At 55.0% G+C, this 15,664-nt stretch overlaps 1 protein-coding gene and 1 long non-coding RNA gene across 6 annotated transcripts in view; one reads left to right on the top strand and one right to left on the bottom strand.

Annotated features, from left to right (window-relative positions):
- The first annotated feature begins 96 nt into the window (after nt 1-96).
- Nucleotides 97-12,543, top strand: LOC122214124. The gene is made up of 3 exons (XR_006199749.1): nt 97-490; nt 9,827-11,420; nt 12,083-12,543. It is a non-coding gene; the product is annotated as an uncharacterized LOC122214124 (long non-coding RNA).
- Nucleotides 2,718-15,664, bottom strand: part of MED26 (mediator complex subunit 26) — a 52,718-nt gene continuing 39,771 nt past the window's right edge. For 4 of the 5 annotated variants that reach the window (XM_042928805.1, XM_042928808.1, XM_042928806.1 and 1 more), the window contains 2 exons: nt 5,788-5,862; nt 2,718-5,156 (listed from right to left, as the gene is read on the bottom strand). In XM_042928805.1, the coding sequence (XP_042784739.1) occupies nt 3,504-5,156; nt 5,788-5,862 (1,728 nt within the window). In that variant the 3' untranslated portion in view covers nt 2,718-3,503. Of the gene's footprint in view, nt 5,157-5,787; nt 5,863-7,724; nt 7,915-15,664 lie in introns of those variants that run through there. The other variant, XM_042928809.1, reaches the window with a different exon arrangement.

Here is a 15,664-nt window from a genome sequence, read left to right on the forward strand (position 1 = left end):
GCCGACGCGCCCGCCACCACGTAGCGGGCGCAGGCCCCGCCCCTCGGGTGGGCTTCCGGCGGGGCTAGGCCTATCCCGGAAGCGGAAGGAGGGGACGCGGACCCTGGCCCGGCCGCCGCCGGGTTTCCCCGCCGGTGGGTTGGCCTAGGGGACCCGGAGCCAGGTCTCGAAGTGAACGGGCAGGAGCGCAAAGACCCTGTCGCGTCAGCGTCTGTGATCGGGCCATCCAGCCGGGGGTCAAACCTCGATGTCCACGCTACATCGGCTCCCTTCAGCCAGATTCCTCATGGGCGGGAGGCAGTGGCGGCGGACAGCAAGGGTAAAAGAGCAGGTCTTTACTGAAAAGAAACCAAATTGTGAAAGCTTTCCATAAGCTACATCCTTTTTCTGCAAAAACACGGGAACGGACTCCCGTGGCCGGACTCCGATAGAGGGGCAAGCCCGGTCTCTGGGAGCTCGTTCTGAGAATCACCGCGACGTGCGCTGCGCGGTAGGTATTACCCCATCCCCATTTCACAGACGGACAGACCGAAGCCCAGAGAGGGGAGGCGACTTGGCTCAGGTCCCCTGGCCCATTCGGGAGCTGTGGCCGTGGTAGTCTACTGGGGCACCTGTCTCCAGAGCTGTTGCCGGAGGGAGAGGTGCGAGGCCCTGAGCGCTGATGTCCAAGGCCAGGCTAGAGCAGCCCCAGACCCTAGCAGAGGAAACAGGATGGTGTTTTCAGCAAGATGTTCCTAAACTGAAAGACTGATTTGTGTTCCAAACATCACGTACTGACGAACTTTCCGGGGAGGGTGGGGGCGGGAAATGGGGGGTTAAGCTGCCCTTTTACAACGCCCTTACTTGGCAAATTATAAAGTGGCAACCCAATGATTTCCAATATGCGAGAGGGAAATCTCAGCTTAACCGTGTTCCCAAAGCAGGCACTATGTTTGTCCTGGGCTTACTGGACACTCAGAAGTGGTCCCTGCAGGTGGGGGCAGGGAGCAGGGACCCATCCTAACGCCCAGGTCTGAGAAAGGGAGATGCTCATAAGATGCCAACCTGTACCCTAGTATCTTACAGCTGTGCCTACACAGCTGTGACCCTTTGTCACAGAGCAAATCACTTCCTGGGGAAGTCCACACAGCAGCAAGGCTGGCCCACATTACAGGCCACAGTGGACTTAGAAAGGAACTAGTTTCTCCATAGCAAACAGTTCTCTGACATGGCCTTTTTTTTTTTCTTTTTTTTTTTTGTTTTGTTTTGTTGCTTAAACTCTGATCATTTAACTTAGTCCTCACAGCTCTGGGGTAAGCACTTTCATCTCCCACATGCGGACACATGCATAGAAGTGATTAGGGGCGCCTGGGTGGCTCAGTCGGTTAAGCGTCCGACTTCAGCTCAGGTCATGATCTCGCGATTCGTGAGTTCGAGTCCCGCGTCTGGCTCTGTGCCTACAGCTCAGAGCGTGGAGCCTGTTTCGGATTCCGTGTCTCCCTCTCTCTCTGCCCCTCCCCTGCTCACGCTCTCTGTCTCAAAAATAAACAAACATTAAAAAAAATTTAAAAAAAAAAAGTGATTAGCATAGAGCCACGCAGCTGATAGGCTGCAGGTCCAGAATTCAACCTGACTGTCCTCAAAGCCACTTCGCCTTATCTTAGGGTGGGTGTGCCCCGCACCAAGGCCATGTCATAGATCCCTGCTGGTTCTGAAATTGTGGTTCTGGGTTGACTCCCAATGCTCCCGGACCCCTTGTTTTGCCCCGTGGGACTGTTCCCCTTCAGGGGAGGCAGCTCCCTCATCTGTGAAAGGAAGTAGGTACGTCCAACATGACCTGTTCTGGAGTAAAAAAAAGACCTGGAAACCAAAATCTTAGCTTATGGCTTCAGGGATGAGGGAGAAGAAGGAAATATTATCACTTTGTAGTCAAGGCAGAAAAGTTACTTTTAAAAATAGCACCAGCCACACACTAAGACAGCCCCAGGCCTTCGTGGGGAGCGAGAAGCCTGGGACCAGAGCCAAGGGTGGCTTTGCCAGACATGGCTCTGGGCCATGCCCTGTAAGAACTACAGCTTTTTGTGGGGTAAAACGAGGTTACGGAGACCTGGGACATGGAACCTCTGTGGAGGGCTTCCCTGGGGCAGGAAAGGACCGGACAGAGACGGGGTAACATTCCTGCATGTGGACAGTGACCAGCATCTGTCACCCAATGCTAGTAGGTGACCCCGGAGGCGGGACAGGCAACAAACGGGCCCGAATGAGAGAAAGGCGGGTGGAGGTCAGTCTTCATGCAGAAGGTTAACAGGCTGATTTCGCCACTCGGCCCTGCCGGCCCCCCTGCAGTCTGGCCGTGCAGCCCAAACCTTGGACACGGGGTCCACATCTTCGCAAATCCAGAAAGGCTGATTTGCCTGTAAGGGACCAAATTAATAACGATTCTGAGACTGGTTTGTGCAAATGGTTTTTTTTTTTTTTATTTCCACATTTATATCACAAGTTGTCCACTTACTGGACCAAATAGCAAAGTTGCTCCCTTCTGTGTCCTGAGAACACAGAAGTCTAGGTACTGTACATTCACTAAGGCTCCTTGTTTTTGCAAATCGCGTTTATGACAAATAACCATAAGGCAAACGAATCTAAAGGAATGGTTATGAGTGTTTCCAGCGCACAGACAGGTCTCCTCTTGCCCAACAGTACAGCTTACACACCAGTAGCACCCGCGATTACTTTTGTCTTTGGGGTGGGGGTGGGGAGGGGGGGAATCTGGAAAGGTGAACTTTTCAAGATATGTGCAGGAAGGGGAAAACGAAAAGGGAGAAAGAAAGGAAACTTATTTGGCTGATGGTCAGATGGAAAAGGCGGATAAAATAAACTCCTAGAACACTTAAATTTTTGCAGCATTTTTTTCAAAACCGGGTCTTAACCGAAACCAGATAAAAATGTGTGGATGCCCACGGAGCGCAGGTCATAGCAGCCGGCCAGCTGGCCCGCTGCAGCTGCCGAGCTTCTGGCACCGTAACTGAAGCACTGGCCGGTGGGGGTGCAAACAGAGGCCACGGTGCACGTACACCCACTGCCTCACACACTCAGGGCCAAATTTGGAAAAAGAAAACGCAAATGGATGAGATGCGTGCTTCTGTTGCTGTGTTTAAAGGTAACCTCTCCCACAGGTTTTCTGTGCCTGCCTGCAACTGAGGTCCCAGCTTACAGGTGCTGGGAAGTGTCCACACCGCTTCCGGGGTGGGGAACTGACGCTTTTTATAGCTGGTTCGCTATAGAGTTCTGAACTCACTTTGCCGGCCTTCCTTCCACACGGTCCTTCCTTTGCAATTTTGTTAGTAAACTGGTAGCAGCATTTCACAAAAGAAGGAGAATTTTGAGGGAAGGGCTCGGAGAGACCTCGAGACTCCCGCCCCCTCCCTCCGCCCCGGGCCGGACTCCCCGGCTTCCCAAGCACTGGGGGCAGCCCGCCCGCCGTGCTGACTGCAAGGTGGGAACGCACCGAGAGGCCGCCGGGCCGCTCAGTCCAAGCAGACATAAGGCAGAATGTTCAACCGCCCGTCGTCGCCGTGCGGGTCGAGCGATATGCACTGCGTCCAGTCATACCAGTTACCCTGTGTGTCCTGACACCCGTTCACCCCAGGCCACCGGTGGCCCTGGATTCTGTCCAGATCGTCCTGTGTGACCTCGCGGCTCAGCCCCGGGCGGTCCGTGGGCGCGCTGTGAGGCACCAGCACGTGCGGCTGCCTGGCCCCACGCCGGGTGCTCTCCTCCTGCCTCAGGTACTCGGACATGAAGTGGTGGGCGCCCGGGGTCTGCGCGCCCGACGAGGAGAGCAGGCTGCTCTGCCGGCTCAGGTAGGACTGGATGATCTCGTTGCGCGACAGCTCCTTCCAGTTCGTCTGTTCGAAAGGGCTCTGGAGGCTGGCCTTGGCCTCGGGCTTGTCCAGCTCTGTCCTGGGCTGCTCTGTGTGCAGGGGGCTGTCAGCCCGCACTGGCTCTTTCTGGGTCAGAGGTTTGATCTGTCTGGTCATGGGGTCAAAGGTGAGCTTCCGCTCTTTTAACCGGACGGGCTTGACGCCCGCCTCGGCCACCTGCCCGTCCAAGTTCACCGTGTAGTCACGAGGCCGGTACCTCTTCTTCTTTTTGCTGTCCGAGCCGCCAGAGGAGGCAGCGTCGCTGTCCGCCTTGGAGGAGTCTGGGGAGAAGCCGGCCCGGGGCAGCAGGGGCTCGGCCGGCGCCAGCCCCACTTTGCAGCCCTGCCCTGCCGGCCGCTGGTGGCCCTCGGGCTGCTCCAGCCAGCGCACCGGGCTCTCCGCGCTGGGCAGCAGCTCGAGCCGCCTCACGGGGGGCGTGGACGGCCGGGCCAGCGGAAGCGGCGACGGCACCTGCGTGGCGTCGAGCGGCTGGGGCCGCGGAGAGGGGCTGGGCGTGGAGCCCTTGGGCGCGTACGGGCTCCGCTGCCGGGCAAAGGAGCCCTCGTGCCGTGAGTTCCGGGGACTGAAAGAGCAGCGAGGCGGCCCCTTGGGGTGGGGGGGGCCCGGAGTCTCGTCCACCCGGTCCAGCTGCTGCAGCACCGCAACCTTGGTCTGCAAGCAGGGCCCGGGGGGCTTGCCGAGGCCCGGGGAGCTGGTGTGCGGCCGCACCGCGTTGACGGGAATCTTGCCGCCGTGCTTGTCGTTCTCGCCGTGCTCCAGGCGGCCACCCTCGGGGCCCGGGTGCCCGCTGCCGTCCAGGGGGCCGGGGAAGCTCTCGGGGCTCCCGCCGATCCCGTTGGTGGGGAGGGGGGAGGAGTTGGGTACCAGGGAGTCGTGGCTCGCCTTGGAGACCTTGGGAGGTGGCCCGGGGTGGCCGAGGTCACGCTGGTCTCCCCGGCGCTTGCGGCTGCCCAGCCTGTCCAGCCGATGCCCCCGCAGCCTCTGGAGGTCAATGCGGTTCTTCAGGTCGTGGATGCTCTTGGGCGTGCCGGCCGCCCCCGCCTCCGGCCGGCAGTTGTGAGCACCCCCGTTGGCGGAGCCGGCGCCCCCCGCCAGTCCCCGCAGCGCCGCTTCATTCTGGTGCACGGGCTCGATGAGCTTCTGCCAGCTCCGCAGCAGCTTCTTGGCCCGCTTGGCGAGCTCCTCGTTCTTCGTCTTCTTGCGGACGTCGTTGATGAGCTTCCCAAGTCGAGTTTCCTGCAACCAGAGAGGGACGATGACACGCTTCTGGGACAGGAAGTCCCCGTGAAAAGGGAGCAGAGCCGGAAACCGTGGGAAGGGCCCCCCTGGTCTTTGGACTAACCCCACTGACCCTTCCATCACAGAATTCCTGGATACAAAACCCATAGGGATTTGGGGGTCCTTTGTGACATCTACCTTCTCAAATTTAGTCCTCAAGCCTTAGGGCCCCAGGTGGCATCTCAGAAGCACCATCCCACAGGCTCCCGGCACCTGGAGACTGGGGACCGTCAAGGCCAGTGCAAGAGCACTTTGCCGGGGAAGCTCTCTGGGTGAGAGCGCTCTATGGCCAGGGCAACAGTGAAAGGAGGGATGGAGCCAGCCTGGCTCACCGGAGACGCCCCCAGGCGTGCCTCCCAGCCGGCCCCGCAGCGTGACAGACACCCTGTGCAGGAACGGGCCCCAGCCAGGGAACTAAGGCTACCCAATTCCCACGCTACCCAGAGGAAGACGTGGCTTTTGGCACAGCACAGGTTGGGGGGCGGGGGTGCAGCACCCCCGCCACACGGCACTCGCAAGTCCTCGGGTTGGGGAAGCCTGGGCCCGGCCCACCCGGCTCCTCCCAGCGTCGGATGCCGGGGACACTCACCTCCAGCGCCTCTTTGGTAATGGGGTATTTCTCCAGGCTGGAGATGACTTCCAGCACCGCCACCATGTTCCGGATCTACAAAACAAGAGCCACTTGTCAGACCTCTGCCCTTCTCTCTGTCCTAGCCCACTCTGGCCTCTGCGTCCCCAAGAGCCAGTGGAGTCAGTAACACCAGAGCCCTCGCCCCATGCAGCCTCCTACCTGCTCCTAAGGCCAACAAGGCGCCCAGTGGTCACCCCCATCCACCTCCTCTAGTGCATGGGGTACAGTTTACCAGAAGCCCATCCACGGTCATGCCCACCTGCCCAGGTGCTTGTCACAAAGCTGAGACTTGTGACATGTATGAGCTAGGATCTGCTCTTGCTATGGGAGATGTGCTCAGCCCTGCCACCTCATGGGGCGGGGTGGGGGGCCAGGATGCTGAAGGATTTAGCAAACAAAACACTAAGCTTAAAAGATCCATTCAGGCATTCCTCCTTGCAGTGTTCTTAGCTTTAGTGCACTTCACAGATACTGTGTCTTTCACAAACTGAAGGTGTGCGGCAACCTTGCATCGAGCAAGTCTATTGGGGCCATTTACTGAAAAGTATCTGCTCACTTCGTGTCTGTGTCACATTTTGGTAATTCTCACATTTCAGACTTTTTCATTATTATTATTATTTGTTATGGTGATCTGTGGCCAGTGATTTTTAGTATGTATTTATTTTGAGAGAGACAGAGACAGTGTGAGTGGGGGAAGGGCAGAGAGAGAGGGAGAGATAGAATCTCAAGCAGGCTCCAGGCTGCCAGAGTAGAGCCCGACGTGGGGCTTGAACTCACGAGACCATGAGAGATCATGACCTGAGCTGAAACCAAGAGGCAGACACTTAACCGACTGAGCCCCTCAGGCGCCCCTGTGATTAGCGATTCTTGATGTTACTGCTGTAGTTGTTTTGGGGTGCCACAAACCACACCACACAAGAGGGCGAACTCCGTGATACTGTGTGTGTTCCGCCTGCCCCACTGCCCAGCCCTTCCCCATCTCTCTCCTCTCCTTGGGCCTCCCTGTTTCCCGAGACACAACAGTCTTGAAATTAAGCCAACTGGCAATCCGACACTGGCCTCTAAGTGTTCAAGTGAGATAAAGAGTAGCAGGTCTCTCGTTGAAATCAAAGGCTAGAAAGGATTACACTAGAGGGGAAGGCGTGCCGGAAACTGAGGCAGGCTGGAAGCCGGTAGGCCTCTTGCGTCAGTTAGCCTGGTTGTGAAGGCAAAGAAAAGTTCTTGAAGGAAATTAAGGTGCTCCTTCGGTGAACAAACACGAGTGATAAGAAAGCAAAACTGTGTTACTGCTGATGTGGAGGAAGTTTGAGGTCTGGACAGAAGGTCAAACCACCACGACGTTCCCTTAAGCCGAAGCCTCGTCCGGAGCAAGGCCCTAACCCTGTAATTCTACAAAGGCCGAGAGAGGTGAGGAAGCTCTCACGTTGGAGGCTAGCAGACACACGTCGGGTCGCGAGGTTCCAGGAAAGACGCCACCGCCCCTGACGCGGCAGCGCAAGGCGAAGCAGCAGGTGCAGACGCAGGAGCTGCAGCGAGTGATCCAGAAGATGTAGCCGAGATCATTCACGAAGGTGGTCGCAGTCTAAACAAGACTTTGTTTTCTCTAAAAATTTTTGGAAGTGTATTTATTTTGAGCACGAGTGGGGGAGGGTCAGGGAGAGAGAATCAGAAGCAGGCTCCGCGCACGGTCAGCATGGAGCCTGTTGTGGGCTCAGTCTCATGAACCGCAAGCTCACGACCTGAGCCGAAATCAAGAGTCCACCAGAACTAACGGAGCTAAATAACCCATGTAGGCGCCCCAAGCAACAGATTTTCAGCGGAGGCCAAACGGCCTTCTATTGGAAGAGGATGCCATCCAGGACTTTCAGAGCTAGAGACGAGAAGTCAATGCCTACCTTCAAAGGACAGGCTGACTCCTACTGGGGGCTAATTCAGCTGGTGACTAAGCTGAAGCCTGGGCCGATTTACCATTTGGAAAATCTTGGGGCCCTTCAGAGTGATCGGCGCTGCCTGTGCTCTAGAAATGGAACAACAAAGCCTGGAGGACAGCACATCTGTTTACAACATGGTTTACAGACTCTTTTAAGCCCACTGTTGACGCTTACTGCCCAAAAAAAAGGATTCCTTTAAAAATATGACTGATCAAAAAAAATTTAAAAAAATAAAAATAAATATGACTGCTCACTGACAACACACCCAGTCACACACAAGCTCTGACAGGGATGTGCAAGAGATTCACGTGGTTTCCATGCCTGCTGACATAACATTCATTCTGTGGCCCATGGATTAAGGAGTAATTTCAACTTTCAAGTCTTATTAAGAAATACATTTTGTAAGGCCGCTGGATCTGGGCAAAGTAAACTGAAAGCCTTCCAAAAGGGTTTACCATTCTACATTGCCATTAAGGATATCTGTGATTCATGGGAAGAGGTCAAAATATCAACGTGACCAGGAGTTCGGAAGCAGTGGATCCCAGCCCTCACGGATGACTTTGAGGGTTCAAGACTTCAGTGGGGGCAGTAACCGCAGGTGTGGTGGGAAGAGCAAGAGAACTAGAATCCGAAGTGGAGCCTGAAGACAATGGGCCTGCAGTGCTCCGATCTCGTGACAAAACTTGAACGGAAGAGGAGTTGCTTCTAACGGACGAGGAAAGCAGGCTTCTTGAGCTGCAATCTGCTCCTGGAGAAGATGCCGTGAAGACTGTTGGAACGACGACACAGGGTTCAGAACGTCACAGAGGCAGAGTGGAGGGGGCGGCAGCAGTGGGATTTGAGGGGACGGACTCCCGATTCCGAGAGAAGTCCCACTGTGGGTGAAATGCCACCAAACAGCATCGCATGCTGCAGAGAAGTCGCTCGTGAAAGGAGGGCTCCTTCGATGCAGCAAACTTTACTACTGTCTTACTTAAGACACTGCCACAGCCACCCCAGCCATCAGCGACCACCACCCCGATCAGTCAGCAGCCGTCACGTGGAGGCAGGACCCTCCACCAGCAAAAAGATTACGACTCGCAGAAGGCTCAGATGATGATTAGCATTCTTTTTAGCAATAAAGTATTTTTTAAGTTTTTAAAATTTTTATTTAATTTTATTTTTAAAAAATGTTTATGGGGCGCCTGGGTGGCGCAGTCGGTTAAGCGTCCGACTTCAGCCAGGTCACGATCTCGCGGTCTGTGAGTTCGAGCCCCGCGTCAGGCTCTGGGCTGATGGCTCGGAGCCTGGAGCCTGTTTCCGATTCTGTGTCTCCCTCTCTCTCTGCCCCTCCCCCGTTCATGCTCTGTCTCTCTCTGTCCCAAAAGTAAAATAAAAAACGAAAAAAAAATAAATAAATAAAAAATGTTTATTTTTGAGAGTGTGAGCGGGGGGAGGGGCTGATAGAGAGGGGGACAGAGGATCTGCAATGACAGCAGAGAGCCTGATGTAGGGCTTGAACTCACGAACCACGAGATCATGACCTGAGCTGAAGTCGGACGCTTAACCGACTGAGCCACCCAGGTGCCCCCCAAATTTTATGAGGGACAGTGGGCGCATGCACTCACAGGTGCACAAGCGGGGGAGGGGCAGAGAGAGAGAGAGAGAGAGAGAGAGAGAGAGAATCCCAAGGCTCCATGAACCCATGGACCTTGAGATCCCATGAACCATGAGAGCATGACCTGAGCCGAAATCAAGAGTTGGACACATGGGCGCCTGGGTGGCTCAGTCGGTTAAGCCTCCTACTTCAGCTCAGGTCATGATCTTGCGGTCTGGGAGTTCGAGCCCCACATCAGGCTCTGTGCTGATAGCTCAGAGCCTGAAGCCTGTTTCAGATTCTGGGTCTCCCTCTTTCTGTCTCCTCCCCCTCTCATGCTCTGTCTCTTTCTTCTCAAAAATAAATAAACGTTAAAAAAAAAACAAAAACAGTTGAACACTCAACTGACTGAGCCACCCAGGTGGCTCAGCAATAAAGTATTTTTAATTAAGGTATGTACATTGTTTTTTTTTTTTTTTTTTTTTTTTAGACGTAATACTACTGAACATTTAACAGACTACGGTACAGTGTGAATCTAACATCTACAGTAAAACCTTGATCTGCAAGCATAATTCCATTCCAGTAACATGCTTGTAATCCAAAACACTCATATATCCAAGTGAATTTCAAGAACCATTGGTTCAGCTGTGCTCATGTGACATCCAGCGTCATATACTACTTGTATTGCAAGACATCATTTATCAAGTTATAATTTATTAGAAATGTTTGCTCGTCTTGCAGAACACTCACAGAATAAGTTACTTGCAATCCAAGGTTTTACTATATATGCACCAGGAAACCAAAGCATTTATTGGCCTCCCTTTACTGCGATAGTTGCTTTATTGCGGCAGTCTGGAACCCACCCCACGGTATCCCTGCGTGCCTGCAAACAATCATCCGATCGGTTTGGTTACATTAGCAAGACCTTTAGAGTTCATCCAGAGACACCAAAAAGTCACAAACTGGGGAGATGACAGATGCCACAGTGCCGTGAGGATCTGTATCTGGAACACAGAGAGAACCTGGCCCAGGAGACATGAACAGGCACCGGCGGAATGGGAAACTGCAGCACCTGTGCCCAGCTCTCTCCAGAAGCCACGAGCAGCTGCCCTGCAGACGTGCCCACCAACCGGCAGAAGTGGTATCTGATGGTACTAGGTAGTTCAGGGGCCCAGCCAAGCCCGGGGAGGGATGGGCTTTGTCTGGTGGTCTCCTGCTTGCAGATCTGACCCAGCCACTGCATGCCCCCCGCTCATACGATGTGTTTTCACACAGCCCTGCTTTGTGTAACGTAACCACCCCGTGGGGAAGGTACTATTACCACCACATTTTACAGACAGGAGAAGGCACACAAAGGTGCAGGTCAGGTGGTCAAACGTTATGACATCAATGTCTTCCAAGAGTCAACAGAACAGAATGAAAATTCCAAGAGCAACAGAAATGATCAACTGTAGTTTCAGTGCATCGACAAGACAAAGCTCAGACCACGGGGAGTGAAGTCACAGAACATACAGACTGCATGATTCCATTTACACCAAACATCAGAGCAAAGTCACAAATTAAATTTAAAATTTGTCAGACTTGGCCCCTGGCTGGCTCTGTTGGTAGAGCACGTGACTTTTAGTCTTGGGGTCACGAGTCTGAGCCCTATGTTGTGCATAGAGCTTACTTAAAAAATACACACACACACACACTCAAGCAAAAACTCTTAAGTCTTCTCGAAGAAACAGGAGACTATCTTTGCAACCTTGGGGTAGACAAAGATTTCTTAAGACCCCCCAAAGCAGTAACTGCCCAAGAAAAAAGCCTGACAAACTGGGCTTCATCGAGATTGAGAACTTCCACTTACCTCAAGAGGCAAACAGCCCGGGAGCACTGACAAAGCATGCCCAGTGAAGGACGCAGCTCTGGAAGAGGTGAAGAACAACCCCCAGCAGCTGTAGGTTTGGGTGGGCTGGCCGGCTGGGGGAGCCCGTATGCCAGGAGGAAGCCCCCGCTCCCTTCCAAGATCACACAGTGAGCCCATCACATGCCCACACACACTGGACGGAGCATGCAGGCGAACGGGAAGGGCACGAGGAAAGGTACATGTCCCACCCAGCCACCACCACCACGGTTCCCTGTAGGTTTCCAGAAACATTCCTTGCATTGTATATACACTTACCGCGCATTAAAAACAACAACAACAAAGCAAAACATGATTCTATGCCTTGCTTTTCTCACTAACATCAGAAACAACCAGCATCGCAGACATCCCCCCTTCCGTCTCGCTTCCAGTGTGTGTGGGGGGGGTACTTGAGCAGAGCTGTGTCCCCCCTTTTCCACTTACTGTTACAAACAAGGTTGCAATCCCTACCTTTACTAGAGGAGATCCTGGGCTAACACACAAACTGCTAGAGGGGCTATTGGCACAAGGACCGGGAAGGATTGTAATTAGCCCCCGGGGAGGCGGCTCCAATTCCAGGCCCACTATAGGAGAGGAAGGCGGGAAAGCCTGTTTCCCAGTCCTTGCCGGTACTGTGGTGTATCAGTTCCCGTTGTTGCCAAAAGGATGCACATGATCACAGAAGGAGAGGCTTAAACAACATGCGTATATATATCATGTCAGTTTGGGGTGAGGGGGGGGGACGGACAGTAATGTGGTTCAGGTCGCCCTGTGCTGAGACCCAGCACAGGAGGGTAGGCAAGCCGCCCTCCTTTCGGGGAAGTTCTCAAGGCCGTTTCCTATTCCTTTCCGTGTTGACAGGATTACGCCTCCTTGCTGTAGAACTGAGGGCTCCCTTTTCCTGCTGGCTGGCTGGCTGGCTGGCACTGAAGGCCATTTCAGCTTCTAGAGGGCACTGCATTCCCCAGCTCACGGCATCTCAGTTCACTTCCCACATCTGCCACAGTACCACGTCCTCACACTGCACCTCTCTGACCCGGCCAGGCAAGGGTCTCTACTTCTGAGGATCTGATTAGGCTGGGCCCACCTCGATACTCCAGGTATGTACCCTTCACACCCACAGAGTCCCTTCTGCCACACAAGGTACCACGTGCCCAGGTTCTGGGGACTAGGATGTAGACATCCTTTGGGGCTTTTACTCTGCTGGCCACATGCATTCCTCGGCTTTTCTGATCTGCCTTCTGTGCAGCTGAAGGCGGCTGTCACCTCCACCTGCCACCTCAAGTTCTTGGTGTCTTTTTTTTTTTTTTAATGTTTATTTACCTTTGAGAGAGACAGAATGAGGGGCAGAGAGAACCCGAACAAGGCTCCAGGCTCTGAGCTGTCAGCACAGAGCCTGACGCAGGGCTCAAATGCACGAACCGTGAGATCATGACCTGAGCCAAAGTCGGATGCTCAACCGACTGAGCCACTCAGGTGCCCCTCCTGGTGTCTCTTCAGCAACAACAGTGGCCCTCACTCTGCCTGTCAGAGCTCCCACAAAGCTGCCCCTGTGCCGCGGGGTCCAATCTGCACGCTGGCAACAAAGGCCTCCCCTCGCAGTGTTTTCATTCAGGGCTGTGTCCGGGAACACATCTGGATGGCCCCCAAAACCTACTCCAAGCTGCACTGAGGGAAGGGGTCTGAGAGGAGACACTCCATCACTTACATGCCTTTGATGCGCCACAGACAGGGACCCTGAGCAAGAGGAGACGGGGCAGTGAGGAGGCCGGTACCACAGGGACAGCGAGGCCGCCCTCTCCCTGTCCCCAGCCCGGGGATTCCAGCCCTGATAGGGTCCTGGGCTTGCCACATGGCCTGTCTCCACCCCAGTGACTTCACCCTGGTATATTTAGAGCCCTGGGTCCCATACACTCCTGAACCTCAAGGCAGGCTCTGGGCAGCTGTGCAGGCCAGCGTCCCAGGGCCACGTGCAAACCTCTTGCTGTCAGGAACAGCCTGGCGCACCTGCACCGGTGGCCCTTTCCTGCTCTGGCTATCTCCCCTGGGATTCATTCTCAACAAAAACAAGAACACCTCTCAAAACCACCTGCCAAAGGGCTTTCCCAAAAGGGGCGGAATTCGTAAATGAAGGATGTCTGAGCGCCCGAAGTCTCTCATTTTCTCATTAAGGTTCCTTCAATAGATGCAGATTAAGTTGTATTTCCTTAACAATTAATGAAGCCGAGTGTCACCTCCCCTTTCTACCGATGATGACTGCCCATGTGAGCTGCTCACCATTCCAAGCCCACTTACTCTCTGTAAGACCACCCTCTTTATTGGAAACAATTAATCACCCGGCCAAGGAGCCCACAGGGTGGTGGTGGTGGTTGCCCCACCCTGTGCACATGGCAGTTGGGCAAGGAAGGTGTCAGAATTGGGGGAGGACTACTCTGGAAGTGCAAGGAGCAGGCAGGGCAGCTTGGGAAGGCTGGGCAGTGGTGGCACAGAGAGGACCCCAGAGGTCTGTTCCAAGGCAGGGCAGGAAGTCGGCAGGTGATTACTGGTGGAAGTGACTCCTTAAGTATCTCACGGAGTGCCTTCGGATCCTAGACTGGAGGCTGACGGGCACAATCAGGTATCCTCGATAAGACAGGAAAGTCAACGTCACACAGACAGCTGTGCCAGCCAGCGTCTCCAGCATCAAACACACAGGCACCCCCTAAACAAGGCGCCTCCCAACTCCGGCATACGGAGAAAGAAAACACATCCTCCCTCACACCTACGGGCCACCCCAGGGACACATGCTCCTCGGCACCAACCCAGTTCCCAGGGCTCTTATGGGGACTTCCCACCGCATGAGAACCAAGAACAGGCGCAAAGGAAGCAGAAAGGCCTTGGTTCCTGGGGGGGCCCTCAGGGCACGCCAAGTCACCGGCAGCCAAGCTGCTCGACTCACGGTGAACAGGAAGAAGGGGGTCTGGACACGCACAGGCGACAGTCCAAAGGAGAGGACGGCACCCCGCAGCAGCGGCCTGGGTGCGAGTCTGGACCACGGAGCGCAGGACGCTCCCACACTGCTCAGGCCTGAGGCCGGTGACGCCCCCGTCCTCCCACACCCACGGTCAAGTGGGAGCAACGAGGAACGTGCACCGCACGCCGCAGCACACTGCGCTGTGTGAACCATTAAAGGCACACTGCTCATCCTCATCTTTTTATGACACGCTTTAGAGTATTTAGTGAAGAAACGAGGCACCCTGGAATCTGCTACAAAATCCCCCTGGATGTGGGGCGCAGAAGGGGACGACATGAAGCAGTGCGGATTGGCTCTAAATCGGTACCTGCTGGAGCAGGGGCACGGTTACGTTATTCTCTCTACTTTTATGTTTGAAACCTGCCACAAATCTAAAAGGTTACAAACTACACCCATTTCCTAACACGTGGAAGATTTCACTGGGTCTGGAATGAGACGGCAGTTGGCAGCGGTGCGGAGATGAAGTGAACAGATACTTGTTTTTCAATTCCACACGGTGGCTTCTCACTGCACCACCCGGCACCTGCATGGGCAGAGGGGCCGAGGGCTGCTGGGATGCCGTCTCCCCCCACAGTGAGCCTGTCTCTGGCCCCCTCAAGCTCTTCAAACTACTGGGTATGTTCTACCTGGTGCGATCTTTGGAGCTCCTCACCAAGCCCCCCGCAGGCTGCTGAGCTGCTGCTCGACGGACTCGGTGTAAACACTCCTACTAGAGTGGAAAGGGGTCTGGGGTCTGCTCTCCCGAGGTGGGTCCGTGCCTCCCTGCAAAGAGCCCAGAGAGCCAGAACTCCTCCTGCATCCAGACCTGCTCTCTGCCCTCAGATAGGGAAGATGCCACAGGGTCCAGGAGAGCACCTGCCCAGACATGGGACAAACAGCTTCCTGGGGGGCTCTCCAGAGAGCTGGGGATTGCCGTGCCCACGGAGAGGGCAGGTTCTGTGGTTGCGTTCCCAGGGTGCTGAGGCCAGGGAAGGAGAAGTCAGCGAGAGGGGGCCTAGGCTTCTGACGTGACGGCAAGCCCCAAGCCATGCCAAAGCCCTCGCCCATCCGTGGATGCTAGAGTGTCCGTGTCCACACAGGCCTGAGGTCAGAAGCCAGGGGAGGTCAGAGTCAGGGAGCACCTCACAGCCGGGCCAGGCCAGGGCAACAGTAACCCAGGGAAGGGAGAGCTGGCCCACGCTGCCCTGTGGCTGCCCTCTGAAACACGGGGACGCCGCTGGCTTCTCCAGAGTCCAGGACACCAAACTGGCTTCAGAAAACCTGCCGACAGCAGGGTACAGGGAATCATCTTTAAAACCAAACCCAATGGAAAGACTTTAACTGGCCCTCATCACACGTCTGAAAGTTGCTCTGTGAATAGGATCACCGGTCTGACCCTGGATCTGTGTGCAGAGCTGGGGCCAGTGCAGTGGGGTACACCCACCCCTGAC

Source organism: Panthera leo, chromosome A2 (assembly GCF_018350215.1).
Source record: "Panthera leo isolate Ple1 chromosome A2, P.leo_Ple1_pat1.1, whole genome shotgun sequence".
Classification (NCBI taxonomy): Eukaryota; Metazoa; Chordata; class Mammalia; order Carnivora; family Felidae; genus Panthera; species Panthera leo.